Source organism: Conger conger, chromosome 17 (genome assembly GCF_963514075.1).
Source record: "Conger conger chromosome 17, fConCon1.1, whole genome shotgun sequence".
Taxonomy (NCBI): Eukaryota; Metazoa; Chordata; class Actinopteri; order Anguilliformes; family Congridae; genus Conger; species Conger conger.
The window spans coordinates 2,861,815-2,888,738 of record NC_083776.1 but is presented as its reverse complement, the minus strand read 5'-3'; the positions used below and the strand labels follow the sequence as shown (position 1 = coordinate 2,888,738).

Genomic DNA, 26,924 nt, shown 5'->3' with positions numbered 1-26,924 from the left:
TTGTTTAATTTTCTTGAGAGAACACTTTTGCGGTTACGGTAAAGAGCTTGCCGTGACTCTGTCTGCTTTTGGCTCGATGCTTCAGGCACTACCTGGAGCCCTAGCCGACGCTGCTTCCACCGTTCTGTTGCTCTAGGAGTCACTTCGAGCCCACTGCACTCATGTAACGCACACGCGCAGTTTGCTTTGTCCAGTGACTGTAGCCAGAGGGCCGCGAATGTTTTAATACTTCTAAATAAAAACTTATACCACAAACCTGCGGAATGCTCACTTCGTTTTTTTCCCCCCTCCTGCCGTTGGCGTATTTAAAATACATTCTGCTGAACAATGTGGAACGTGTTCATATTCACCAAGCTCTAGACCGAGGATAGTCGAGTCTGACCCTTGAATCCAAGTCCAGCCCTGGTTTTCTGTCCTCCCAGGTATAATTAACTGAACAGTTGGTGCCGCGTATTGGCCAGACTCTTCATACCTGACTCCCAGGTAAAGGGTGGGTGTTCAGGATGGTGATTTGGGGAGCAGGGCCCTAGTCCTTGGGTGCAGGGGCACTCATTTGCTGCCGGTGTTGTCTGTTTAGGAGGCAGGGCACAGGGCACAGGGCACAGTTGCCGGTGAAGCTACCCAGGGCTCTGTGTTTCGGCTGGGGCGTTAAAGAGTGAACAGGAACGTAGGCACTCTGCATACACGCGAAGGACACACAAGTTCATATGTATAATTATAAATATGTGTTATACACAATTATTGAAATATGTATTTGGGTGATCTTGCATGGATCGAAGAATAGGACGCTTCTGGCAGTTTTCAACATAGCAAACTAATGTGTACTGTAGCATATGAATAATATCTTAATTTGTTAATTAATTTTGTGAACTTGTGTAATTGAAATGTCTTTCACATGTCCCACCAGCACCGAGTCACATTGATAATTGTGTCTTTTCACACAGAACAAATTGCACACTTTTACGTAACTGACGTGAAGATACGAAACAATTTACACATAAATAAATGTGTAAATCTTTGTTCGTTACACTCTTATCCAGAGCGACATACAGTTGATTAGACTAAGCAGGAGGCAATGCTCCCCTGGAGCAATGCCGGGTTAAGGGCCCAACAGCTGTGTGGATCCTATTGTGGCTACACTGGGGATTGAACCACTGACCATGCGCGTCTCAGTCTTGTACCTTAACCACTATGCTACAGGCCGCTGTTCAGATTGCACTTATTTCCCCAAGCTTAGAAAAAGTTATTTCCTTGTGAATCGCGGAGCAGAAGTCATAACGATAATCACAGTGACTTCATAAGTAAATGGATTAGAGGCTGCTGTGCATTCCTGCGCAGGGGCAGCCCAGTTTTAAGGGCAGGGAGCTCAGCAGGGTGCAGTCAGTTGGGAAACGCTTCTGGTACGTTGCACGAGTTCAAGGTGTTCCGGTAAATCCGCTCTCTCTCTTTTAAATAAATAGATGATTAACCAGTGTGAGCGGACCAGGGGTCTCGGCGTTTCCTGTCATGTGATTAAGCTGCAGTAGTGGTTTTATTTATCAGATTATGACGTGGTTTAAGTCGAATGACTGTAGGGGGGGCTAAGTTTTGTTTTCCGACAGCTCAAATTCCTGCTAGCCCCATCGGGGTCACTCCCTTTACCAGAAGAAGAAAAGGACTTTAGGTAAGGAAGGGGTGCACAGGGAGAGAATATTGAAATTGAAATTGTACTTCCCTCTAGGGTCTTTCAGCGCACTTATCCCTGGTTATGGGTATGCACTATGTTGTACGTCGCTCTGGATAAGAGCGTCTGCCAAATGGCGATAATGTAAATGTAATGTAATGTATTATGTGGTTACTGTAAAGAAAAAAAAAAGAAAGCAAGATTAAAATTAACAAAAAATTAATAATCAAAGTTTTGTTTTCCAACAGCTCAAATTCCTACTAGCCCCATCGGGGTCACTCCCTTTACCAGAAGAAGCAAAGTACTTTAGTTAAGGAGGGGGTACAGAGGGAGAGAATATTTTGTAGTTGGTGTACTTAAAAAGAAAGCAGTTAAAATGAACATTAAAATGTGAACTTCAATGGAAACATTTTCAACATAATTATGCCATATAATGAAATATATACTGCATTACATACACATGCTTGATTTGAGATCTACATTTGTTTTGGTCTAATATATATTTATGTATACATGTACATTTTCTGTTGCACTAGATATACAGTAGGCCTACATCCGGCAGAACTTTGTATAATGGTGTCATCAGCATAAAGATGAAAGCCATATTTCTAACATTGTAACCCAAATTGTTTATGTAAATTGTAAATAAAATGGGATCCAATATGGAGCCCTGTGGGACACCATTTTGAATAGTCAGCAGGCATTGAGTTCTTCAAATCAAATAGTTTTCAAACCACTGAACAGTCTTAGAAGATAGACCAATGTTAATCAGTCTTTGTAACAAAACAGCATGATCAAATGTGTCAATAGCTTCAGAGAAATCTAAAAAAAGGGAAGCATAGTATTTTTTGGAATCCATTGCATAATTTACAACCTTCATCGTGTAAGTGCTATGTATTTTTGATGCCTCCCACCCTCCCCCTTCAATAATAAACCTGAATGTTCAAATAATGCATCTAAATATGTACTAAAAATGTAACCGTGTATTACGTGGTACTTGATATGATCTGTTCAATTCAAGGGCGCACTAATCTGAGCACTGTACCAGAGGGGACATTATGTATCTCTAGAGGAAGATGAAGATAAAGCCAGAATGTACTACTGCAGGAAAACATTCCTGAATGTCCAGAGACTGTCCAGTTAAAACAAATTTGGACCTTTTTTTTTTCTTTTCTTTTTTTCACCAATCAAGACTTGACGACCATCGACAATGTGTTATTTATAGCACACGAAGATTTAATATGAACTTGTGTTTTGTTTTGGGTTTTTTTCTGTCAGATTTTCTCTTCTGGACATTCTTGTGCACCACAAGTTGCACAATAGAGTGCAACTCACATTCTAACAGAGCAATTAATCCCTCTTGGCTTTTCAAAGAGACCTCGAAATTGTGTTCCAAGATTATTATTGTTTCCCAGAGTTGGCTTGAAAAGGGACATGCCTGTTTATACGTATGTCGTCTCTTTAAAAGCACCTCGTGCTGGATAATGTAAAATATAGATCCTACCAATATTTAATAATCAGCCTTGAAGGTATTTAGAATTGATATGTAGGGGACATGCCCACATCAGTGTCCCTCCTTAGGGGTTATTTAGTAAATAAATGTTAATTGTTCATTTGAATATATGCCTTCAATATACACACTCACTGAGCACTTTGTTAGGTAGACCCGTACACCAGCTTGTTAATGCAAATGTTTAATCAGCCAGTCATGTGGCAGCAACTAAATGCATAAAAGCATGCAAACGTGGTCAAGAGGTTCAGCTGTTATTCAGACCAAATAGAATGGGGAAGAAATATGATGAAGTGACTTTGACCACGGAATGATGCCAGGCAGGGTGGTTTGAGTATCTCAGAATGTGCTGATGATTTTCACGCACAACAGTCTCTATAGTTTATAGAGAATTGTGAAAAAGAGAAAAAAACATCCAGTGAGCAGCAGTTCTACAGACAGAAATGGCTTGTTAATGAGAGAGGTCAGAGGAGAATGGCCAGACTGGTCAAAGCTGACAGGAAGGTGAAAGTAACGCAAATAATCATACATTACAACAGTGGTATGCAGAATACCATCTCTGAACACACGACGCGTCAAAAGTGGTTAGCCTACAACAGTAGAAGACTTAAGTCCAAAATAAATACCTAATAAAGTGCTCACTGAGTGCATGTTACAATGAATCTGTGAGCTATAAACTGCTTGTGATTACATGGAGTGCAGCAGCACGTGCCCTTTTAAATTTCAATTCCCTGTTACTAAGTGACCAGCGTGCTGCCTACGGTTAACCCAGAACGACTGACAGCATGCGGCACGTAGTTTCATATCCCCTTCTGAGGGAAGCACTGTGGTATGTGACGTGAGATTGCCCTGGGAGGGGGCGTGCGTGCGTGTGTGTGTGTGTGCGTGAGAGAGAGAGGGAGAGAGAGAGAGAGAGAGAGCTGTTAAAGTGTGGGGTAAGCTCTTCTGGAGCGCTATAATCTCCTTGCCTCTCGCTCAGCCAGGGCTCACCTGGAGCTCCGAAACTCAGACATGAGACCTAGCTCCCGGTGCTGGGCACCCGTTCTCCTGGGACTCCTTGGCCTCCTGTCCCACGCGGCTCTGGCTGTAGAGCGGCACTACTACATCGCCGCCGTGTGCATCGACTGGAGCTACACCCCGCAGGACGTCAACGGGTAAATGGACCTTTTGTCCCTTTCAGGTGTACGGACACAAAAAAACCTACAAGTGCGCCATTAAATCCGCAGAAGCGTTAGAATGTCCAGTCTATGAGGACTATTCGGCTCTAACAGACTGGAGATTCTTAACGCTGATGTCACAGTCACTGCCGGCAGTCGAAAACAATGGAGTTCTAGAACACTGAAAACAAAAGTTCCGTGAAAAGCTCCCGGTGAAAAGGGTGGTTCTGTTTGGACAGATGTACGTGGTATTTCTGTCAGTCTCAGGGGACCAGGCACTCAGGCACTGGTGGGTGCTTGGTGCATCTGTCTTGCATCCCAGGAGTTGACTTTCTACTATTTCTGACTTTTTACATTTTCCCAGAAAAGCCTGGACTAGATTGAAATTGATTTTTAAGTGCAATATTTAATTAATTGACTGGTTGTTTGTCAAGGAACAAAGAAATGACCTTTAGTAGTACGTTTTTTATCGTTTTTTTTACAAAAAATATGTGACTTTTTTCATTAACAAGTAACATTATTAATTTAATTGTTTTTATTGGTGGAACATTGTTCACTTCCATTTATGCTTGTTTATGAGTTCATTTATCACCGTTTTTTTACAGCTCATCCCCCACCTATAAGAAAGTGGTGTTCAGGGAATATGAAGCTGGTTTCAAACAGGCCAAATTCCACCCACCGTGGTTAGGTAAGGCCTTTCTGTGCGTGGGCGTAATCAATGAGACACAGCGCAGCTGTCCCGGTTCAGGACGTCGCCAGTGTTTATTTGTGGCCCGGGACCGGTGGAAAACAGGCCTGTCGTGTTTGTGTTCCCCCGCTGTCCTCCAGGTCTGCTCGGGCCCACGGTGCGGGGGCAGGAGGGTGACGTCATCGTGGTCACCTTCAGAAACATGGCGGACAAACCGTACAGCATCCACCCTCACGGCATCGCCTACGGGAAGCAGTCCGAGGGTGAGTGAGTGACCTGCTCGCACCCATTTCCAAGACCTGGCCAGAACCGCTGACCCGTAGGAACATCTACGTTCCCCCCACGCAGAACATCTGGACTTCTTTCACGTGTTCCCCAAAAGCCATCATCGTTTGGAAATGGAACAGGCTTTAGTTTTTTACTTATTACATTTTTATATTAAAAAATTGTAGCATCTGAAAGGGCCAAGTCGGAGAAAGCTCAGTCTGCTGCCACCTTCCACCATTTTCTATGTTATCACTGAGGAGCCTCGAGCTCCAGCCAACACTGCGCAGAGAGTGGGCTCAATGCCTCTGTGAGATTTGCAGCTGGTCGGTGGCTCCCTGCGTTTGTGTGTTACTCATTCAGCTAAGTACACAAAATTGGGAAAAAAACAAACAGCCGTGTTTGACTTCATTAGGTACATTTTAACCAACCAGGAACAAATGTCCAAAGATGCAATGCTGAAGTCCGCACTTTTTGTCTGCATTTCACAGTTCAGAAGGCGAGAATATAGGTCCTGCAGAAAGAAAGATCTAAAAATGATTGAGGGAGTTGAAAAGAGAGAAGTGAATATGTATACACACGCATACAGTATCACACACAAATACAGCATCTCACCATGTATCTAGCTAAATCATAGGAAGTATGGGTGAGCTGTGGAGAGCATAGGGGTGGACATTGGCTCAGGCGGTAAGAGCAGTTGTCTGGCAGTCGGAGGGTTGCCGGTTCGATCCCCCGCCCGGGCTGTGTCAAAGTGTCCCTGAGCAAGACACCTAACCCCCAAATGCTCCTGACGAGCTGGTTGGTGCCTTGCATGGCAGCCAATCGCCGTTGGTGTGTGAGTGTGCGTATGAATGGGCGAATGAGAATCAGCATCAATTGCACAGCGCTTTGGATAAAGGCGCTACATAAATGGCAACCATTTACCAAGAGCAAGGGTGTACTATGACGGTCTTTGTTGTCATGCTGCGTTGATATTCAGGTGGCAGCGTGGGTCCACCGTGGTCTTACTGTCCCTTCCCCAGGTTCTCTGTACTTTGACAACACCTCGCTGTTTGAGAAGGAGGACGACCAGGTCAGGCCCGGGGAGGAGCACACATACTACTGGGAGGTGACCGCAGAGGTGTCCCCGAAAGAGGAGGACCCCCCGTGCCTCACGTACACCTACATCTCCCACTACGACGTCGTCAGGGACTACAACTCGGGGCTGATCGGCGCCATGCTGGTGTGCAGAGCGGGTACGGTCGTCTGTGTGCCCCGCCTGGGAACACAAGCCAACAATTCCCCTTAACAAGCGTTTCAATCTTGTAACATGGCTTCAGTTCTTCTTATTATGGCATCTCCTCTCAAGTACCATGTAATATGATCTTGTTTTTAAGCTACTTTTTGCTGACAGTGAACTTTTCTTTGGCAAATATTGAAATGAACTGTCTCACCTCAATGGTGTCTCGGCTTTTTGTCATTTAACCAAAAAGTAATGGAAATACGTCTAAATATGTGACAAAAAAACTTAAGAATGATTTATTTTTATGCTTTTTGTTGTGTTCTGGGCTCCGTCCTTGGTGCTTTCTGGACCTTTTCCCATGAAATTCCCAAAAGCAGTTCATACTGTCATACTGACAATGTTTTTTTTGGGGGGTTTTTTGACAACCTCTTTATTGCACTGCTGCCCTTTCACCTTTTTCCACATTTTTCTACTTAATAAAAGCGTATGCCTATGATCAAGTTTCTTACTTGTACTCAGATATTAAATTCCCCAAGCTTTGTCCATTTCCATTTCTTGCTTGTTCACAGATAGATGGACAGACAGACAGACAGGCAGGCAGGCAGGCAGGCAGGCGGACAGACAGACAGACACATTTATGATCACCTGGTTCTCCTGCATCTAGTCGTGATGGAGGTCATGAGAAAGTGGTTCTGCCTTTGGCTTTAGACCCACCTGTCCAGCCTGGCCTCCATCTGGATGAAGGCACAACTGTTAAACCCTCGTCGTTCCCCTTTCCCAGGCAGCCTCAAAGACACGGGAGAGCAGATTCTTTTCTCCCAGGAGTACGTCCTCCTCTTCGGCGTGTTTGATGAAAGCAAGAGCTTGTACGCAACAGAGAGTGCGCCCCCCAGTAGCCCTGTGAAACGCACCATCAATGGCTATGCCAACGGCACCATACCAGGTAGGTGGTCGCAAAAACAACACCAGAACCAGTCAATGGCCGTTGAATGGCTCCTGTATTTATGTGAAAGTTACTGGGGTTTTTTTTTTTTTTTTTTTTGTCTTATTGTACCAGTCCAGCTGCATCTTAAATCTGTATGGGCTTATACAGAAGCTACTGAACTATTTTAAATCATCAGCAAGATGCATCTCTCTCTCTGTCCCCTAAAATAACCAGGGTTCCGCTGTGTGTATGTCTGGAGTGGAAACATCTTGGGCGTGTGAGTGAGATCTTTGCTTCACCCCGCTCTCTCTCTGCGCCCTCCCCTCCCCTCCCCTCCCCTCCCCTCCCCTCCCCCAGGTCTGAGCGTCTGTGCCCACACGGCGGTGAGCTGGCACCTGCTGGGCATGAGTTCGCAGCCCGAGCTGTTCTCCGTCCACTTCAACGGGCAGGTGATGCTGCACATGGGCCAGCGGGTGTCCTCCGTGGGCCTGATCAGCGGCACTGCCACCAGCGCCAACATGTCCGCCGCCTACCCGGGCCGCTGGCTCCTCTCCTCCCACGTCAGCCGGCACATCCAGGGTGAGGGGTCTCCCACGGCCCAGCACAGGGGTCTGCAGGGGGGGGGGGGGTGTAGTAGGGCGGTCTGTAGCGTAGTTATGTTAAGGTGAATCACTGGGACCGGCAAGGTTGGGGGTTCTAATCCCAGTGTAGCCACAATAAGATCCACGGCCCAGGGCCCAACGGCTGTGCGGATCTTATTGTGGCTACACTGGGATTAGAACCACCTACCTTGTGTGTCCCAGTCATTTACCTTACCCACTACGCTACAGGCCGCCCCTTGAGCAAGGCCCTTAACCCTGCATTGCTCCAGGGGAGGATTGTCTCCTGCTTAGTCTAATCAACTGTGCGTCGCTCTGGATAAGAGCGTCTGCCAAATGCCAATAATGTAATGTAATGTCATTTAATGTGTGTGTCTCAGTATTACTGTATTGGGCAGCACGGTGGCACAGGGGATAGCACTGTCGCCTCACAGCAAGAAGGTCCTGGGTTCCAATCCTGGCCTGGGCCTTTTGTTTGCATGTTCTCCCCGTGTCTGTGTGGAGTTAGCATGTTCTCCCCGTGTCTGTGTGGTGTTAGCATGTTCTCCCCGTGTCTGTGTGGAGTGTGGCATGTTCTCCCCGTGTCTGTGTGGTGTTAGCATGTTCTCCCCGTGTCTGTGGGGAGTTAACATGTTCTCCCTGTGTCTGTGTGGAGTTAGTATGTTCTCCCCGTGTCTGTGTGGAGTGTGGCATGTTCTCCCTGTGTCTGTGTGGAGTTAGCATGTTCTCCCCGTGTCTGTGTGGTGTTAGCATGTTCTCCCTGTGTCTGTGTGGAGTTAGCATGTTCTCCCCGTGTCTGTGTGGTGTTAGCATGTTCTCCCTGTGTCTGTGTGGAGTTAGTATGTTCTCCCCGTGTCTGTGTGGAGTGTGCCATGTTTTCCCTGTGTCTGTGTGGAGTTAGCATGTTCTCCCCATGTCTGTGTGGGGTTCCTCCGGGAACTCCGGTTTCCTCCCACAGTCCAAAGGCATGCAGGTTAGGCTACTTAGGGGGCACATTAACAGGGCGTTGTTGCAAAAGAGCATGCATGCTCAGTCAATTTACCCTGTATAAATAAAGTTTAATAATGAATAATGAATACTAGACTGGTGTCCGCTAGGAATGGTTCTATTGCTACTTTGCGTTGGCTTATGTAAGCTGTATTCTTTGCTGTATTCTTAGCACTTGAAACTGGTCTTTCAACACACTTGTCCCTAGTTATGGTTTTGCACTTTGTTGTCCGTCGCTCTGGATAAGAGTGTCTGCCTAATGCCCGTAGTGTAATGTAAGGTCTGTGGGCCTGGTCCTGGAGAGCCACAGCCATCGATCAGTTAGAGCAGGCGATTGCACGGTCCACTCACCTCACCTGGGTACCTGGATCTGAATGGGGTGCTGATTTTAAGGTGGAAACTGAAGCCAGCAGAGCTTATGACTCTTCAGGCCCAGGGCTGCAGACCCTGGCTCTTGTGTCACCTTTAATATCAGGGCTGGCAAAAAGGACCCCGCTGATCTGTTTCAAGTTTCATTAAATGCTTGCTCGCTTGAGTTGTCTGATGCGTCCCAATTAGGCTGGTAAATTATGAAATCTTTCCCTACATTTGCTCCTAAAAAAACCAAACAAGCCAGTTAGATTTGGCTCCAGATCTGACCTATAATCTGGATTTCAATCAACCAAACACAACATATTTACATTACATTACATCACATGCTATTTAGCTGATGCTTTTATCCAAAGCGACTTGCAGTTGATTAGACTAAGCAGGGGACAGTCCCCCCCTGGAGCAATGCAGGGTTAAGTGCCTTGCCCAAGGGCCCAACAGCTGTGCGGATATTATTGTGACTACACTGCGGATTGAACCAGCGACGTTGTGGGTCCCAGTCACGCAGCTTAACGACTAGGCTATGCATGAAGCAAAAATATGATGCTCTCTCTATGTCCGCCTGTAGCTGGAATGCACGGATACCTGGACGTTGAGGCGTGTGAGGGAGTCGACGCCCCCGTGCGGAAGCTGACCATCCAGCAGAGGCGGCAGAGTCAGCAGTGGACTTACTACATCGCCGCGGAGGAGGTGGTCTGGGACTATGCCCCCAAGATGGCCGACTACATTGACAGGTCAAGCTGAAATGGGTTTTTATGTTACCTTACATTACAGTTTTTTTAGCTCACACTTTTATCCCAAATGACTCACAGTTGATTTGACGAATTGCTCAAGGAAGACCGATGTGCTCATTTCACCGCCATTATGTTATGTCCTGTCGTACTGCGTGGATTGTAACGCACTTGCAATCGTATATACTGACATACTTATGGACTGTACTGTAATGGTCTTCTTGGGATTACGATTCTGTTATGCTGCTGTTTGACCCTGTCTTGGCTAGGTCTCATTTGTAAAAGAGGCTTTAATCTCAATGTGACTTCCTAGTCAAATACGGGTTTATATATAATTCCCCCCCCCTGGAGCAATGTGGGGGTGAAGGGGCCTTTGCTCAAGGGCCCAACAGCTGCACAGATCTTACTTTGGTTTGAACGACCAACCTCCCGGGTCCCAGTCTAGCAACTTAGCCGCGAGGCTATAGGTTTCTGTTTTTATGTGGACACGGCCCATAGAATGGAGTCCCTTACCTGCTCTCTCTGTGCCGTATCGCCCCACAGCAACTACAAGGTGAGGTACCTGAGGACCGGTCCCGATCGAATCGGCCGCAGGTACAAAAAGGCCATCTTCACACAGTACACGGACGAGAGTTTCACCGTCCGAGCGGAGAACAAGCAGAGGAAGATGGAGACCGGGATCCTCGGCCCGGTGATCAGAGCCCAGATCAGGGATGTGGTGAAGGTGGGGGACCTCTGCTTGGTGGCAGTTTGCCAAGCATTTTTTTGACATGGCTTTCCAAGTCTGTGTTCTACAACACCGTTGTTTTTCCGATGCCAGTTGAGATTGATGCGTCGGCATTAGTACGCTCAGTTAAAGATCCCATGTTGCGGAAAATGACCTTGATTTGTGGATTTTTAAAGGTGCTATAAAGACACTGTGAAAGTATCCAAACCCTCAGTCCCCAAATAAATCCACACAATCCGTATGAACAAAATGTGCATTTAAAGGAGCCGTTTGGACTTCCATGAAGTTATGGCATCACAATGATGCATATTTGTAAATGAGCCTTAAAGACACAGTCACTAAAACTGCCTGTTCTTGGTAAAGCTCATGAGATGCGCTGGAGAATGGACAGGCAAAACTGGATAGAGATAGTTTTGGTACTGAAAACCACACAAACATCTTCTTATGGACCTAAAATAAAACCCTAGAGATAAGGTGTATACAATATGGGACCTTTAAGAACATTCCAATCACATATTTGAGATCTTGCATCTCTTGGGGCTCAGGAGGGTAAGAGCTGTTGTCGGGCAGTCGGCCGGGTTGTCCGCCTGGTTGCCGGTTCGATCCCGCCCTGGGTGTGTCGAAGTGTCCCTGAGGAAGACGCCGAACCTGTGGGTGAACGAGAAGCATTAATTGCACAGCGCGTTGGGTAAAGGCGCTACATAAATGCCAACCATTTAACCATTTAACCGTTAAAAGGGTTCATGATGCAGTCGCACCTTCAGCGTGATGTGTCCCTCACAGATCGTCTTCAAGAACATGGCGACCCGACCGTACAGCATCTACCCGCACGGGCTGATCATAAAGAAGGAGGAGGAGGGAGCCAGCTATCCCGAGGGCGGTACGATACCTTTTAAAACTACTACTATTGGGGCGACATTGGCTCAGGTGGTAAGAGCAGTCGTCTGGCAGTCGGAGGGTTTGCCGGTTCGATCCCCCGCCCTGGATGTGTCCAAGTGTCCCAGAGCAAGACACCTAACCCCCAAATGCTCCTGATGAGCTGGTTGGTGCCTTGCATGGCAGCCGTGAGTATGTGCACGAATGGGCAAATGAGAAGCATCTATTGTACAGCGCTTTGGATAAAGTCGCAATATAAATGCCAACCATTTACTCACATAGTGTTTTCTGTGTTACATTCACCTGCACCCGTTGGCCACGTTGGTATGTTTTGCATACTGCCTAACCACAATTTACATCTGGTCTGAATTGGTCCTGCTAGATGGAAATGCTCGAGCTTCCTGTCAGACATTGAGTTCACACACGGCTGTCACAGGCAATGAGTAGCAATGAGGCCCGCCGTTGCCTCCCTTGTTTCCGCTAGGCAACCAGAGCAACGCAGTGCAGCCTGGGCAGACCCACACGTACGCGTGGGACGTCCTGGAGGAGAATGAGCCCACTGACAGGGACCCCCGATGCCTGACCAGGATGTACCACAGCGCTGTGGACATACCCAGGGACATAGCCTCCGGCCTCGTTGGGCCCCTGCTCATCTGCAAGAGCCAGTCCCTCAACAAGAAGAACGTGCAGGTACCGCGACCCTCGTGAAGCAAACGCAGTCACGCGGTCTTTTTTACTTTATTTATTTCTATATCGAGGGTGTTGTGGTTTGTATCGCATATTCATGGAGCTCGAATGTGTTATTAGAGCCTGAAGTAATGTTTCTGGGAAAACTGGACGAGGCATTTTAAGAGCGAACTCCAAGGAAAACTGTCCTGCCCAGGACGTAAAGAAATGTAAAACATTCCGGGTGCCCTTCGGCCAACACGGAAGTGCACACTTTGAATTATGGGAAACGGCTAGTTATCAAGAGAGTCTCTTAAAAGGGTGATTTATGGATTCCAAACACCCAAATCTCTATGTTCTACTGTGACATGGAATCATGGCCACTTGGGATCATGGTCTGGGATCTGGAGGAGGGCGGGGAGGGGGGGGCAATGGTCTGTGGACTAGTGGTAAATATTACTCTCCCAGGCCCAGGAATAATATCATATGTCATTTAATTAATCGTGGGCCCAGGAATTGCACCTGGCAGCCACACATGGTATGGCTTTTGATATGACAGTCGATACACTTTGCTTTGAAGCTTAAGGCGGACAAAGAACAGCAAGGGGTCCTGGCTGTTTTCGACGAGAACAAAAGCTGGTACCTCGAGGACAACATCAGACATTTCTGCGGTGACCCTTCGAAAGTGAACAAGGGGGATGCCGAATTTTATAACTCAAACGTCATGCATTGTGAGTACCGTTATGCTTAGCTAGATTCAGTTCAGATTTAGAGGAATTAATTTTCCTCTTGTACTAAACATTCTATTCTATTCCCTTTGTACTATTTTGATCCAATTGATTGAATTGTTTTTTTTTGTCTCATCTCACTAGCAATAAATGGTTACGTATACGACAGTGGGCAAGTTCTGGGGTTTTGCAATGGCGAGATAGTGACTTGGCACATGTCCAGTGTAGGGGAGCAAGACCACGTTCAGACTGCCACTTGGCATGGTCACAGTTTTGAGTTGAACGACCGGACGGAGAACATCTTGACACTCTTTCCCATGACTGGAGAAACCATCACGATGACCATGGACAACATCGGTGAGTCAGTCTGTCCTACCATTAGTGTAAACACACTCTATGGGAGCCACTTGGGAAAATACAATGATAATATATTTATTAGCACTTTAATGTGTTGCAGTGTCTGAAAGTGGCAATGATTTGTGTATTAGCTTATTATTTCAATATATTGGTAATATGTATTTTAACATATTTTCAAATCGATTCAATTAATATACTTAGCATACCTGACCATGTGACAGATTTACTTTTCTGTTAGTTTGCATTGTGTTCACAATGAGTAATTTAATTCAATGTTTTATTCATATGTCTTGCATATATTTTTGCTGTTTTCAGAAATTTTCCACTGCTCGTTGGGAGAAAAACCCCTACTGTTCTGTAAAGATAAAAGTCTGAGGAAAGAATAACCTCTTGATTATTTTAGATAGAAGTACTTTCAGTACTGTTCATTAAAAAAATAATAAGATTCAGTTATGACTAGAACTTATTTTGCTAAACTCATGATGTTTGTCTTCTCCCGTAGGCCACTGGCTCATGTCATCACTGAACTCTGATGGTGGCAAAAAGGGAGTGAGACTGAAGTTCAAGGACCTTGAGTGCTACAGAGACTATTATTACGATGACACCAGAGGAGCAGGGGAGGCTGAGGATGGCTTTTCTGTGAACATATGGCAGCCTGAAGACATGGCTAAAATACGAGAAGAAGAAGAAAGAAAGAGGGAAGAGGAGAAAATGAAGAAGCGGGCAAAGCCTTCGGGGGAAATCGACAAGGACACTGCATCATTCGCGGAATTGCTTGGATTCGACATTCGTTCATTCAAAAACAAATCGCAAGGACCAGCGGAAGACGTGGAACTGCTGGACCTCAGTGCGTTTGATTACGACGTTCAGGACGCCCAAAGCGGAACCGAGAACCCTTCCCCTAACCCACAGAACCACACGCATCCAGTGCCAGGATCCAAAAGGGTACCGACGCATTTTCCATTGGCTGATGGAAATGTGACTACGACAGGATCCTTTAATGGAAGTAGGAATGTGAATATGAATGAAACCACAGGTGATTTACAGGCTGATGTTAAAACCGCACTCGTCAGTGGCCTTGTGCCTGAAGCAGCCAGGCTAGACGTGCAGAGAGCTCAAACTACCATGTTAACCCCGGAGAACAACATCAGCAAGATCACTCATGCTGTGGAGAGTGTAGCAAATGAGACATCACTAAGCCAGCTGCATGGAAGCTCTGAAGGGACCATGTTAGATGCCATTCCACATCCAGCAGAGAAGTCAAACGAGCAGAACACAACGGCCAAGGTATCTGAAGACAGAACTGCAGGGACCACATCATTCACCTACACAGTGCCCCTGTCAAAGCCTTCCTCCAACAGCACTCTGGGAGAGATAGACAACACTGACAAAGAAGACTTTGTGTTACTGGGCAACAGCAGTGTCTCTGTGGAGATCCACGCCGGTAATGAGAACGAAATGGTGGCAGTAGACCACCAAGACCCTCCTGAAGCTGGAGTGGTGTATAATGTCTCTAATGGGCATCATAAAACATTGCTGGCTTCAGATGACAGCATTGCTAATGTAGAAAATATTGTGTGCAACCCCAACTGTCCTAAAAGTTGTAACATCACTGGACCTGGGGTTGAAATTCAAAACATTAATGTTACAAACAATAGGAACCTGTCTGCGAAAATCGGCAACAGCCCTGCGCAAGTAAACTATACCAACCTTTTGGGAGCCACCTCAATGCCAGGTATAAACAGGACAGATAACACTACTGTGAAAAGCCAGCCTGAACTATGTCCGGACAATGAAACATCGGCCTCACAGGATGAAGAAGTTCAGGACGTTGTGATGGAACCTCCGATGTACCAGCACAGCAATGCGTCAGAGGAGCTCAGCTCAGAGAAACGTTCATCGGCCATTTCGGAGGAAAGCATTACCTTTTCCCCTGACTTGACGAACCACTCGTCACCACAGAATTACACCAACGCATCTCGGGAGTTAGGGCACATTGATGACCCCTACCTGGGCAACATCTCCCTCACAGTTCTGGGGACCTCCTCTGGATCAGAGAACAGTGACACATCAGAGGGCCTCAACTCCGGCGGAGAGAACTCCCCTGACTTGACAAAGTCTGGAATGGAAAACGGCTCCTCGATAATTTCGGGGAGGAACGTTACAGGACAAGTCGAGCAGGATCTCCACAGCGATTCAAAGCAGCAGAACATCTCCGGGAGCAGGGAGGAGGTGGTGATCTTCCTGAAGAACAACACCAAGGAGGCCATCCTCACCGTCTCCCTGGATCACCAGAAGGAGCACTGGGGATATGAGGGGGAGCACCAGCTGGTGCCCATGGAGATTCCTGGAAACATGACTAAGTACACCAAGGACGAGCCAAAGGCAGGCGCGGACAACCCAAATGTCAAACAAGAGGATGAACACAAGAAGGGCAAAAAAAGAAAATGGCCCGCAATGACACACAACCTGAAGACAAGGAAGAAGAAGGTCTACAAGACCCAGCCAAGCCCTGGACTCTCCCCAAGGGGCCGGCGGCCTCCTGCCTTCAGCCCCAGAGGCTCCAAGCCCATCACCAGCGAGGAGGACCTGTCCACCAAGTCCATCGTCATCGGGGTGCCGAGGCGCGATTTCAACGACTACGAACTGTACGTACCCAATACGAGTGAGGATACAAATCCCGGCACGCCTGAAGACCCCGGGGACGACTATGAATATGTCGATTACAAGGACCCGTACAGTCAGCCCAGTGACGTGAAAGCTGTGGAAGACGCCAAGTTTGTTTTGAAAATGGAAGGGGGCAATGTGAAGACATACTTCATTGCTGCGGAAGAAGTGGAATGGGATTATGCTGGATACGGGCAAAGGTACTGTACGGGAATTCGCTTTTCCATTTGTAACGTTACTCATGAAAGAATAGGAGCATTCACTTACAATAAGCCAAAATATTGGAATCTATAAGGTCTTAGTCTATAAACTTCTAAATTCCATATTTAATAAATAAATATATTCATTTTTAAAGTGATACAGTACCAAACAATGGTCCATTTTATTTTATGTATTTTTTAAATTTTTTTATTTATTACTTTGATCAAATTTACGATGCTCACTTTCACAGCAAAGACACTCGCACTGTAAAGCAGGGGTCACCAACCCAGTATAGGACGGTAGATCTCCAGGAACAGTGTTGGCGACCATCGCCGTAACGCGTCTTTGTGACAGTCTTATGTAAAATGCGCATTACAAACACAATTTCAATTGAAAATGTGCCTTCCCTGTGACATCTACTTACGCTTAAACTTTATTTCCCGTCCACAGGAGGCAGGAGAGGATAAACATTAACGATGAGCCGACACAGTTCCGAAAGGTTGTCTTCCGGAGCTACCTGGACATCTCCTTCAACGTGGCCGAAAACAGAGGAGAGGTGGACGAGCACCTCGGACTGCTGGGACCGGTCATAAAGGCTGAAGTCGATCAAACAATCATGGTATGTTGGCACACCACTGTAGACTTTTCTGTGCTGGATTGATCTTGCTCGGTGCAATTGAGCCAACTATGAGGAAGGCGGGGTTTGAAAAAGGATTTATTTCCTGCAGAAAGAGTCCAGTACTTACACACACATCTTGGACAAGCATGAACTGGTTAGACAGGGCCGGGCCCTGTCTTTTCATACACGGTTTTACTAATAACGTCCTTAATTTTACATGCGATTGGTACATGGTTATATAGTAAGCAACATAGTAAGCAGGCTGCATGCACAGACTCGGGTGACATTGGCTCAGGCGGTAAGAGCAGTCGTCTCATTGGCTCAGGCGGTAAGAGCAGTCGTCTCATTGGCTCAGGCGGTAAGAGTAAGAGCGGTCGTCTGGCAGGTTGCCAGTTTGAGCCTGTCTTGGGCGTGTCGAAGTGTCACTGAGCAAGACACCTAACCCACAAATGGCAGCCGATCCCCATCGGTGTGTGAGTGTGTGTGTACGAATGGGTGAGTGAGAAGCATCAACTGTGCAGCGCTTTGGATAAAGGCGCTATATACACGGCAACCATTTACCATTTAAAATGTAACAAAGTAAATGAGTGGTTATGCTTGATCATTTAGCATGCGTACTGGATGAACACACAGCAACCTCTTAATTTCAACATTATAAAAACTGGTTCTTACTATAAATAATTATCTGGTCTCCCAGAGTCGTATGTTCTCACGATTGAAGATGAGGCTTCCACTCTGGTGTGTCGGTGAAAGGCCACAATGTGCCTGCTATGGGTGAGGGAGGAAGATAAAGAATAAAACACAGATGCACAGACACTCTGGCATGCAGTGATGTCTCCTCCTTGTTGTCATTGGGATACTGATATCCAGAGAGCAAGAAGGAGATAACGAGACCTCAAGGTCTTCGCCTCTTCTGGACATTTGAGCCCTATTGCTTCGCCCCGTGTTTCAGAGAGATCTAACAGGAGACTTGACAATTTGAAGAATGTAGTGTTTCAAATTATTGTGGTCATACAATGGAAAATACTCTCGTCATAATGAACTAACTGGCTTGACGGCATTGCTTGTCCTTGACTTCTAAAGAAATATAATTTCCCAGGATTCAGTCTGTCATACTGCTGAAAGTTAAAGGCAGAGTAATTTATAAACTGTCTGCATAAAAGAAAGCATGCATTCAGTATGTGGACAACCTTAGTACGAAGGAAGCTTTCAGTGAACATTTTTGAAGGAAAATGTGTTGGCTTTTAGGAAGACAAAATCGCTACTTTCATGTAAATTAAAGTGCCACCTTAGGATATACATTACATTAATATATATACATGTACATTTTATATAAATAGCTTAATATGATTGAATTGCTTTCTGTATTCCCCAGGTCGTTTTCAGAAACCTAGCCACGAGACCGTATTCGTTGCACGCCCACGGCGTTTCCTACTCAAAGCAAATGGAAGGTCTTAAGTACGACGACGACTCTCCTCACTGGTACAAGTCAGATAACGAGGTTCAGCCCCAGGACACCTACACTTACGTCTGGAAGGTGGATCCCAAGTTTGGGCCAAAGTCTGACGATTCGGACTGCAGGACTTGGGCCTATCATTCCGGTGTCAATCCAGTGAGTGCTCTCCAAGTGTCCATAGAGGATGCCTTTTGTGCAAAGAAAAGTTGGGCCATAACTGTTAATAGAGTTGTCATTTTATCATTTGATTTGAGAATTTCTTTCATTTTTTACCACGTTTTAGGACATGCTGTATCCAGTTGATATATTATTCGATGAATTTTAGATAGACTACAGCCCAATGTGAATTTAATTCTCTCCTTTTAGCTTGTAGGGCTAGAGGCATGCACATTGACTAAATTGTTTTATTATACATGATTTAGGATAAAAGGTAATTCATTGGAAAATACTGAACAATATTCAAAATATATTTCATTGTAGCACTTAAGGTTACTCATCATTTCCCTTACCTTTAGAAATGGAAGGCTGATTGATCAGATTGATCTGCTTTTGTGCACAGGAGAAGGACATCAACTCTGGGCTGATTGGGCCCCTATTGGTCTGCCGTCCGGGCACTTTGGAGAAGGACCAGGAATCAGCCAAAACGCGGGACTTTGTCCTGCTCTTCATGACGTTTGATGAAACCAAAAGCTGGTATTACGAGAGCAATATGGAGATAATAAGGCGAAAACACAGGAGGGCGGTGGCGGACCCCCAGTTCATACAGAACATCCATTTCCCCGGTACAGAGCTTTCTAAACTGTGATGGTCTCTTGCCGTTTGGCTCTCTGCTTATTATTTCGGGAATTAAATCAAATGCAGTGCTTCAGTGAAATGTCAATGTTAAGTAACAAGTCGTACAGTCATACATAGTGGCGACATGGCTCAGGCAGTAAGAGCAGTCGTCTGGCAGTCGGAGGGTTGCCTGTTCGATCCCCCGCGCGGGCTGTGTCGAAGTGTCCCTGAGCAAGACACCTAACCCCCAAATGCTCCTGACGAGCTGGTCGGTGCCTTGCATGGCAGCCAATCGCCGTCGGTGTGTGAGTGTGTGTATGAATGGGTGGATGAGAAGCATCAATTGTACAGCGCTTTGGATAAAGGCGCTATATAAATGCCAACCATTTACCATTTACAGTCGCTGTTTTCTAACTGTAAAAACTAACCCTCAATGTGTTAGTGGGCATAGCTACACGTAATAATTGAATTCAACATTTTATGATGTGCTGAAACTTACCACAAATGTTACTAAATGCTCAAGAATAATTATTTTCGTAACAGAACTGCATTTGACGAAGACATTTTAGAAACACGGTGATCTTGTGATAAATGATTATGATAATTCATATTTATATGATAATTAATATTGTTTTCTCAGCCATAAATGGAATTATATTCAGCCTGAAAGGACTGAGGATGTACACCAAGCAGCTGGTCAGGTGGCACCTGATTAACATGGGGTCTTCAAGGGACTTCCACAGTATACACTTCCATGGACAGACCTTCTTGGAGAAGCAAATGAAGGACTACCGGCAGGGAGTCTTCCCTCTGCTTCCCGGTTTGTTGTGATCACTCTCTCCCTGTCTCCCTCCCCTCTCTCTCTCTCTCGCTCTCTCTCTCCTTCCCTCCCTCCCTCTCTTCCTCCATTCCTTACCCCACTTTTTCCCTCCCTCCTTCCCTCTCTCTAGATCTGTCTTTCTCCCCCTCATCCCCCTTACAGATTACCTGAAAGCAAATATGAATGACTGATCTGATAATTTGATGGGGGGGGAAAAAAACACAAAAATGTTCTTAATTGGGAGCTGCCATCAAAAGAGCTGTTACTCTGCCTCTGTGTTTATTTCCCTTCTCACTTCCCCCCCCCCACCCCAGGGAGCTTTGCGGATTTAGAGATGTGGCCCTCTAAACCTGGCCTGTGGCAGCTGGAGACGGAGGTGGGGGACCTGCAGCAGAGAGGGATGCAGACCTTGTTCCTGGTGATAGACAACTGTAAGGCAAACTCCCAAAACGGGGCACTCTGTGTCTCGTTAACACACTGATGGATGCTTCGGTCAATGTGGAATGCAAGTCACCCTTCCCCAAAGGCCTCCATTTTGAATTCTTTGTTGTTGTTTTTTCCCTTCTGTTTGGCAGCCTGTGACCATCCGCTGGGCCTCATCTCCCAGAGTGTAAAAGACGCCCAGATCACGGCCTCCCACTATACAGGTTTTACCTCCTTCATGTTTTTTTTGTGGGGAAGTCCAGTTCAATAGTGTGTGTGTCTTGTATGTGGTGTTTTTCCTTGCGCACTTCACCTCCATTTGAATGAAGTCCAGAATGTTGTCACTGCGCATTAACATTACCCAGATTTATTCATAATATATTTATAATATGTCTTGGAGCCTGTCGGCAAAAATATGTGTTCATTTGCTTTTCAAAGGATCTTGGGTGTTCTGGTGGAAACTGCACAGTAACGGTTAGATGGTCTGAGTGGCTGCCATACCATGTTTTTCATCTGTTTTTTTTTTTTTAAAGGAGAGTGGAGACCACATTTGGCAAGACTTCAAAACTCAGGCAAATACAATGCCTGGAGTACCGATACAGAGAGCGGAAACTGGATCCAGGTACACACCAAAAAAATAAACACATCGAGATTGATCTTTGACAAAATAAGATTCTGTCCAAGTTGACCGGAGCGATGTGTGAACCTGACTACCTCTAACCCCCCCCCCCCCCCAACCCAGGTTGACTTCCAGAGGCCGGTGGTGATCAGCAAGGTGGCAACGCAAGGCGCAAAGCAGCTGTTTACTTCCCACTACGTGCAGAAGTACACAGTCTCCTACAGCACGGACAGGAGGAAGTGGACCGTTTACAAAGGAGTCAGCAACAGAAAGGTGACAGGCCATCGAGATCATGAGCGTGCGTCACTTTGACATTCAGAAAGGAACGCGTGTAACATTCAGAATGTTTGTTTTCTTTTCGTGTGTTTTTTTTCCTCTCTCTCTCTCTCTCCCCTCTCCAGACCTTTACGGGAAATCAAAATTACCACGAGGTCAAAGAGAACGTCTTTTTCCCTCCTTTGATTGGTCGCTTCGTCCGTCTCATTCCGACTGAATCCTATAACAGGCCAACAGTGCGCCTGGAGTACTACGGATGTGAACTGGACGGTATGTGGTGGACGAGACGAGACCTCACGCTTTCTCTAATTATCTCTCCTATTCTATGAATGAGGTGTTTTTATTTCACGGATCTATACAGCATCAGTACAGACGCCTTACAGAGCAAGGGGGAGTCAGAGCTTGCCCCGGTGGGTGAATCAAAAGCCTGTTCAGTAACCCTGGTCCTAAAATAAATTGCAACTTAATTTCAGGAACTACAGATTTTGCGTCACAGTTGACCAATTTAAGGTAAACTTTAAAAATATATTTTTTTAAATGCAGAGAAGTGAAGCAAGTGTATTCACGACGACAATGCTATTTACAGTGGGCTCAAGAATTATTGGCACCCCTCACCAGCAATGCACAAACGAGGCTTAAAAAAAAAAAAAGAATATAATTATAGAGAAAGGTAATACACCAACATGTGCCAAATACTGTACTTTATTAATGTTTCAATGGAAACAACCAAAATCATAACAATCATTTAATAAAAAATCAATTTCAACAAAATCAAGGTTTCAGAATTATTGGCACCCTTCACCTAGTACTTAGTGCAACCACCTCTGGCAAGGATAACAGCATGGAGTCTCTTCCTGTAATTTTTGACAAGATTAAGGAATACATTTGGAGGGATTTTGGACCATTCCTCTTTGCATATACTTTCAAGATCCTTCACGTTCTTGGGTTTGTGCTTATCAACTGACCTCTTCAACTCAGCCCACAGGTTTTCGATTGGATTGAGGTCTGGTGACTGAGATGGCCATTGCAGAACGTTGATTTTGTTGTCACGGAACCGTTTCTGTGTGGATCTTGAGGTGTGTTTTGGGTCATTGTCTTGTCGGAAAGTCCACCTACGACCAAGTCCCAGACTTCTGGCAGAGGGAACCATATTTTTAGCCAAAATTGCCTGATACTTGCTGGAATTCATTATGCCATCAATCCTAACCAGTGCCCCTGGACCTCTGGAATTAAAACAGCCCCAAAACATGACTGACTCACCACCATATTTCACTGTGGGTATGAGGTGCTTCTCCTTGTATGCATCTCTGTTCCTACGCCAAACATACCGATGCTGTATCTGACCAAAACGTTCAATTTTGGTCTCATCTGACCAGAGAACCTTGTTCCAGACGTAATGTAAATGACATTTGGCAAACTCCAAGCGCTTTTTTCTGTGTCTTGTGGTCAGAAAAGGCTTTGTTCTGGCAACCCTTCCAATAAGGCTGTGGTTATGGAGGTGGCGTCTGATGGTGCTTTTTGAAACCTGGTGACCCCAAGATGCCACCAAGGCCTGCAATTCTTTCACTGTGATCCTTGGGATTTTATTGCTTCTCTCACCATTCTCCTCAGTATCCTGGGGGGCAAGATGCAGTTGCGCCCTCTACCCATGGGATTTTCAACAGTTCCATACCTTTTGAACTTTTTTATAATTGCTCTGACAGTGCTCAGTGGTATATTCAATCGTTTGTGAATTTTCTTGTAGCCATTACCACATTTATGAAGGTCTACGACCATCTGCCTCTTTTGAACTGCCAATTCTTTCGTTTTCTTCATGGAGTTGGATGACAAAGGGATATTGCCTGTGTGTTACCTCATTTTTATACCCTAGTGAAACAGGAAGTGATGCAATCACTCAATACAGTTCCTTAACCCATAGATAAACTTAAATAAGTGGAATTTAATACCTGGTTTAATTTTGGTAGGTGTTATTTACAATAATCTTTAAGGGTGCCAATAATTGTGAAACATTGATTTGGAGGAAATTGATTTTTAATTAAATCAGTAAATTATTTTTGTTGGTTCCATTGAAACATTAATATAGCACAGTATTTATCACATGTTGGTATTTCGAGTTTGTCTATAAATATATTGTTTAGAATTCTTTTGAGTATTGTTTGTTCATTTTCTGTCAGGGGTGCCAATAATTTTTGAGCCCACTGTATGCTACTGTTGTAAAAGAATGCAGTATTATTTGAAAAGGTCATTTGCTCACATTTTTATCTATTTTACCACTCTTGGGTGTAAAGTGCAAGAGTTGGGAAAGTTGTTTTGACGCAAAGCAAAGCATGAGGTTAAAGTGCAGACTTCTGAGGGTTGTGTCCATATTGGGTCATCCATGTAGGAATTATAGTCCCCCCAACAGAAAGAATGTGTCCCTGTCCAAATTCTTTTCTGTGGCACTGTACACTCACTGAGCACTTTATTAGGTAGACCTGTACACCAGCTTGCCAATGCAAATGTTTAATCAGCCAGTCATGTGGCAGCAACTGAATGCATAAGAGCATGCAGACATGGTCAAGAGGTTCAGCTGTTTTTGAAATGTGATCCAAGTGACCTTGACTGTGGAATGATTGTTGGTGCCAGACAGGGTGGTTTGAGTATCTATTTTCACGTACAACAGTCTCTATAGAGTTTGCAGAGAATGGTGCAGAAAAAAAATCCAGTGAGCATTAGTTTTATGGACAGAAATGCCTTAATGAGTTAATGAGAGAGGTCAGAGGAGAAGGACCAGATTTGTCAAAGCGGTATGCAGAAGAGCATTTCTAAACACACAACGTGCCAAACCTCTGAGTGGATGGGCTGCAGAAACAGAAAAATAAGTCTAATAAATACCTCACTGAGTGTTGTATTGAGCGTTGTCATGGCGATGTGTTTCTATTGGCAGGCTGCTCGGTCCCCTTAGGAATGGAGAACGGGCGGATCAGCGACGCTCAGATCACAGCGAGCTCTGTGGCTACCAGCTGGCTGTCTGGCGCCTGGCAACCATGGCTGGCACGGCTAAATAAACTCGGGAACGTCAATGCCTGGCAAGCCAAGGTAGCTGCACACAGACACCAGCATTACAGCATACTTTTGTCTTCAGCTATGAAATCAACTCGTATTTTTTTTTATTAACAGACCAATGACATGCAGCAATGGCTACAGGTAGAACTGAAGGAGGTCAAGAAAATAACTGGCATAGTTACCCAGGGCGCCAAATCTCTTATGACAGAAATGTATGTGACAGAGTATACCATAGAGTACAGCAAAGACGGAAGGACCTGGATAAAATACAAAGAGGATGAGGATGACTACGATGAGAAGGTTCGTGTTGAAGTCGGTCCTTCACATTTATCCGGGGAAGAACCTCTACCGGCTCGACGGTCAACTTGTACCAATCTGTTTCTTTTCACCCATGCAGATATTTCCTGGAAACGAGGACAACAATGGCCACGTGAAAAACTACATCTACCCTCCGATCTTTTCCCGGTTCATAAAAATTATCCCTCGACGGTGGCAGAAGACGATCACTATGAGAATTGAGTTGCTTGGGTGTGATTTTGAATAAGGATTTGTCAGAGCAGTACAATTCCTCGCATGCCTATATAGACTCATTTTCCCAGTGTTAGTTTTTGTGTACAAGAATCCCCCTACCCCCACACTTTTTTTGTTCTTTTTTTTAATACAAATTTACCTGTGAGTATAAATTGACAAGACTGTAAATATGTAAGTACTTTGATGCAATCTTAGTAAATAAACTCTATTCTTGCATAACCCCACATTTTCAGTCCCACACAATTGCTGCCTCTGATGTTTTGCCACGGTTGTATAGTTTTAACGGAAAATGAACCCTTTTCCAGCCATATTGCTTCTATTACATGCAGAAATGAGGCTCAAACTAAAATTAAAAAGTAATCTCTTTATTTATTTAATCTCATGTCCATTGCACTGGATGTCAAGTGTGAACTGGTTGTGAAAATCGGTAAAAAAAAATAAAAAGTATTCTGACTATCAGCCTATCTGTCTATATAACTATATGCCAACTAATCATTTAGATTACTGGAATAGATGAATGAATAGATAATGTATCTATTGATGAATAGGTAATGAATAGATAATGTATGTACATTTGACCCCTAACATATGTTAAATATGATACCGATATCAATTTGTGCATTTTAACAATGACTCCTCTTATCAATCCAGGGTTAGATACGGAGTACCACAAGGATCTGTGCTTGGCCCTTGCTTTTCTCTCTATATTTGCTTCCCCGGGGACAAGTTATTCGCAAACGTGGCATGCTGACGACACACAGTTGTATATATCAGTCAAACCTGTCCAGCTGTCAAAAATGGAAGCCTGTCTTAAAGACATAAAGAAATGGATGAATCATAACTTTATTTTGCTAAACTCAGATAAGACCAAGATAATGGTAGTGGGGCCCATGTCCTTGAGAAGTAAATTATCTGATGATATGGCAAACATTGATGGAATTTCCATCACTTCAAGTGCTGTCATCAAAGACCTTGGTGTTACTTTTGATCCAGATCTTGCATTTGATGCACATATTAAAAACATCTCTCGGGTTGCTTTTTATCACTTGAGGAATATCTCCAAAATTTGGTTCTCTGTAAAGCTGCCTTGTGACAAAGGCCCTTTGTTTGCTATACAAATAAAAATTGATTGATTGACATCTCTCTTTCATCTAAAATTCTACCATTACCAACTATCTGAATCCTGGCACCTTCATTCTCATCTGTACTATCCAAAGATAAATTTCGATCTGCCAGTAGTTTCAGGATCTCTATTGCTGTGTACCCTGAATATTAACATATTTCGTACAAATAATTAACTTTTTGCACTATGCCGATACTTTTTTTTTTTTTTTCGTGTCAACGTCATTTTCACAATATAAATGCCTGTTCAGATTACATCTCTTTAGACCCGGTGTTCACTATAATGGATAACAGGTTGCATCTCTTTAGACCTGATGTCTATTGCAATGGACAATGACATTGAAAAAAAAAAAGAAAATAAATCCTGTGTCTAAACTTTATGCAATTAAACATATAATGCTTAAAATAGCATTGTCAGCGTTTACATATTATGTTTAACACATCAAATGTAGAAATGAATGTTTAAATATTGATATAATGCTGTTATAAAAGTTACTTCATTTGATGCCTACTCCTGATATGCTTCACTCTGTGATGTAACTTTTGAAATGTAAACCAGTTGCGCCATACTTGCATCTGATTGGTTATTTAGTAGACCCTAACTAATCAAAAGACTGTTATTTACTCTAAATCATTCATTAACATAGGAAAAAAAACAAAAAACATGCGCTGTCCATTGCAATGGATACCGGGTCTGAATGGCTTAAGATGCAATTTGCTGTTGCTCTTTCATCACCAAGGAGACGTTACCGTTTGCGTTCTTTCCTATTCAGCCAAAGCGTTCGGGCCAATGATTAAACTGCTGAATAAAATCAATAATAGAAAATGAATTCAACAATTATCGCCGCAAAAAATACAATCAACTAGGATATTATTATTTTTTTATAACGATTCTGTGGACT

The 26,924-nt window shown here is 44.6% G+C and overlaps 1 protein-coding gene across 1 annotated transcript; it reads left to right on the top strand.

The window, feature by feature from the left end:
- Positions 1-4,148: 4,148 nt before the first annotated feature.
- Positions 4,149-25,359, top strand: f5 (coagulation factor V). Its single transcript, XM_061226782.1, has 25 exons — positions 4,149-4,327; positions 4,936-5,018; positions 5,159-5,281; positions 6,305-6,517; positions 7,286-7,447; positions 7,787-8,008; positions 9,953-10,118; positions 10,659-10,839; positions 11,626-11,722; positions 12,203-12,408; positions 12,965-13,115; positions 13,257-13,469; positions 13,972-16,336; positions 16,788-16,956; positions 18,332-18,568; positions 18,972-19,194; positions 19,827-20,006; positions 20,321-20,437; positions 20,582-20,653; positions 20,963-21,051; positions 21,172-21,321; positions 21,450-21,594; positions 24,251-24,402; positions 24,484-24,669; positions 24,767-25,359. Exons 1-25 carry the CDS (start codon positions 4,185-4,187, stop codon positions 24,911-24,913), a joined length of 6,192 nt encoding a protein of 2,063 aa, XP_061082766.1. The 5' UTR covers positions 4,149-4,184; the 3' UTR covers positions 24,914-25,359.
- Positions 25,360-26,924: the final 1,565 nt, after the last annotated feature.